Source organism: Macaca thibetana, chromosome X (genome assembly GCF_024542745.1).
Source record: "Macaca thibetana thibetana isolate TM-01 chromosome X, ASM2454274v1, whole genome shotgun sequence".
In the NCBI taxonomy this organism is placed as follows: domain Eukaryota; kingdom Metazoa; phylum Chordata; class Mammalia; order Primates; family Cercopithecidae; genus Macaca; species Macaca thibetana.
Genome location: NC_065598.1, coordinates 19,591,071 through 19,594,422, shown reverse-complemented (window position 1 = coordinate 19,594,422; position 3,352 = coordinate 19,591,071). Strand labels below are relative to the sequence as shown.

General features: G+C 37.9%; 1 protein-coding gene across 11 annotated transcripts in view; it reads left to right on the top strand.

The window, feature by feature from the left end:
- The window catches only part of BCLAF3 (BCLAF1 and THRAP3 family member 3), a 75,531-nt gene that overhangs the window by 38,651 nt on the left and 33,528 nt on the right, over positions 1–3,352 (top strand). For all 11 annotated transcript variants that reach the window (XR_007722376.1, XR_007722377.1, XM_050775117.1 and 8 more), the window contains 2 exons: positions 317–380; positions 2,781–2,896. Coding sequence is in view for 9 of the 11 variants with exons in the window: in XM_050775117.1 (XP_050631074.1) it covers positions 317–380; positions 2,781–2,896 (180 nt within the window). In the remaining 2 variants the exon portion in view is untranslated. The remainder of the gene's footprint in view (positions 1–316; positions 381–2,780; positions 2,897–3,352) is intronic.

The following is a 3,352-nucleotide window of genomic DNA, read 5'->3' as shown; positions in this document are numbered from 1 at the left end:
CTTGTTGGAGCAGGTGGTGTACCCTATCTTGTGAGCTGATTTGAATACATGTGAGAATGCGGTATATCACCAGAGCAAAGGTTGAGATTACACAGACTACTGATTTGAGAACCACTAAAGCTTCCCTGTAATATGATTCATAGGATATGAATATCCTGGGAGACTGCCATATAGGTGAAAAACTATCTGGTAGCAAGTTTCTTTTGCTTTCTCCAAAACATACTAGCTTTATTTCAAATTCTATTCTGTAATAGTAGAACCAAGGTATCAGTGTATAACATAATTATTTAATTGTACTATGCCTTTATTATTTTAGGAGAATAGATATGTCTTTGGCCGAGCTTCAGAGTAAACAAGCTGTGATCTATGAATCGGAACAGGTTAGTGAATACAATTTTTGATGAGAAATTATCTTATTGTTGGTATACTAATGGCAAGGAGATTGGTGGTTGGGAGAGAAAAGGGAGTTACAGTACATGAAGAAGGAGGATTGAAACCCAGGAATCTGAAATTAAAAAGCTCTTCAGGTGATTCTGACTATCAGTCAGGTTGGAGTGAGAATACTGACAAAAGACAAAAATATTCCCTAAGAGGGACAATCCCTAAGGATAACAGCTTTGTAAAATTGACACGCAATTACAGCATTTGATATTCATCCCCAAACTCCACACTGTAAAGCTTATGGAAAGTATATTAGATACCTATTTTTTTTTCAAAGCAATCTTGTGGAATATATTTTTAAATTGTACATGGAATGAATGCACAGGAACAAAATTTCATTTGATATTGCCCTTCTGTTTACTGCAGAATGTACGAAACATTCTGTGGAATATGAACTAGCAAAATAAGGGAAATAAGGGACTAAATTTCTTTATTCATGTGTTGTGTGTGGTTCCCATCCAACACCTCCCCTCCCACCTCCCATTTCTTTGCTAATTAAAAAGACTGTCTTGACTAGCCAGGAGGGAAGAAAACTGGCTCTTGTTTTAGAAGAATTATATCAAGTTCTAAAAGAACTGCTAATTTATTCATTGAGAATAAAGAGTTTTTGTAGAGGAGATATTTTAATACATTTCTGATAGAATATATAAATAATTTTTTCACTTGTGAAATGATTATAATTTTTGCTGAATTTATGGAGATAGGTTAATTTGTTGAACAAATGATATTTTCAGACAATTTCTAATCATCAAAGTCCTATAATCAACTTACAGGAAATCTGTGCTTTTTAAAAAAATCACCTATAATTTAGTCATTTAACACAAAATATTATTTGATCATCTTTTCTGGCAGTCTTACTGCTTGCATTTTAACGTAGTCACTGTCATAGTATATGTAGTTTTATATGCTTTTTTCTTGATCCATAATAACATTCCTTTTATGTAAAATCTCTGAATTCGCCATGACCTTTTATGATTGAGGCTTTTTAAATTTTGTTTTGAGACAGAGTCCTGGTCTCACCCAGGCTGGAGTACAGTGGTACAATCATGGCTCACTGCAGCCTTGACCTCCTGGGCTCAAGTGATCCTCCCACCTCAGCCTCCTGAGTAGCTAGGACTACAGACATGTACTACCACGCCCGGCTAATTTTTTTATTTTTTGTAGATACAGGGTTTTTCCATGTTGCCCAGGCTGGTCTTGAACTCCTGGACTCAAGGGATCCACCCACCTCGGCCTCCCAAAGTCCTGGGATTACAGGCGTGAGCCACTGCACCTGGTCCTTGTTAAGTTTTAATTAACTTTTTTCTTTTTTTTTTTTGAGACAGAGTCTCACTCTGTCACCCAGGCTGGAGTGCAGTGGCGTGATCTCAGCTCACTGCAACCTCCACCTCCCAGTTTCAAGCCATTCTCTTGCCTCAGCCTCCCAAGTAGCTGGGATTACAGGCACCCATCATCACACCCGGCTAATTTTTGTATTTTGGTAGAGATGGGGTTTCACCATGTTGGCCAGGCTGGTCTTGAACTCCTATTCAAATGATCCACCCACTTCAGCCTCCCAAAGTGCTGGGATTACTGGCATGAGCCACTGCACCTGGCCTAATTAACTTTTTTCAATAAGCACTTTTCGGCCGGGTGCGGTGGCTCACACCTGTAATCCCAGCACTTTGGAAGGCTGAGGCGGGTGGATCATGAGGTCAGGAGATCAAGACCATCCTCGCTAATAGGGTGAAACCCCGTCTCTACTAAAAATACAAAAAAATTAGCCAGGTGCCTGTAGTCCCAGCCACTCGGGAGACTGAGGCAGGAGAATGGCGTGATCCCGGGAGGCAGAGCTTGCAGCGAGCCAAGATCGTGCCACTGCACTCCTGCCTGGGCAACAGAGCGAGACTGTCTCAAAAAAAAAAAAAAAAAAAAGTACTTTTCTATGTTGACTTCCACATAGTCTTTATTACCATAAGTTAAATGATTGTATATTATTCTTTTGACTTAAGTTTACCATGATTTATTTACTCATTCTTCCCTTCCTCTTAATTTTTTTTTTACATTTGAGTAGCTTCTATTTTTTGTTATTTTAAATATACTATTTTGAATCTGTTTAGGTAGATAATCTTTTCTTTGGGTTAGAGTCTCATAGGTGGGAATCCTGGTTCAATGTTAGGAGCTTTTCTGACTGTTTATCGTCAATTGGGTCTCAAAATATCTGTATTAGTTTACAATACCATTAGCAGGATGAATACAAGATAACTTATCTAGGACTTGTAATTAAGGTTCTTGTTAGATATGGTCTTTGTGCAACTAACAGTATTGTGAATGGTTTGTCTTCTGTCAAAATTCCTCAGACTCTGATCAAAATAATAGATCCGAATGACCTACGACATGACATTGAAAGAAGGCGAAAAGAACGGTTACAGAATGAAGATGAGCACATTTTTCACATAGCTAGTGCTGCAGAGAGGTAATCAGTAGATGACAAACATCCTGTTATCAGGGAGCTTTGGGTTTTACCATATTTTTACATTTTTTGTGTGATGGTAATTTTCATTTTAATATAGGGATTTGCTCCTTCAAATCCGTCTTATATGTTTAAGTGAAATCTATTAAAATGTTTCCAGGTTATTCAGTGATTATCATATGTGGTTTGATTTAAACAACAAAAACTATGGGGTAGGTGGGTATTTGAGGTCTTTATAATTCTGAAGAGGAGTGTTACTGCTTTTAGAATATTAGCAGGAGGCAGGACTGGCAAGTTTGGGGACTATTTAGCTTGAGCTGATTGAAACTCTGATACATTGCGGACTATTTAGCTTGAGCTGATTGAAACTCTGATACATTCTGTGCTTTAGATTCTGGGTTAGTCTTTGAATAGTAGAAAATTTCCTGAAGTCAGTACAGTTATCTTTTGGGACTCTCT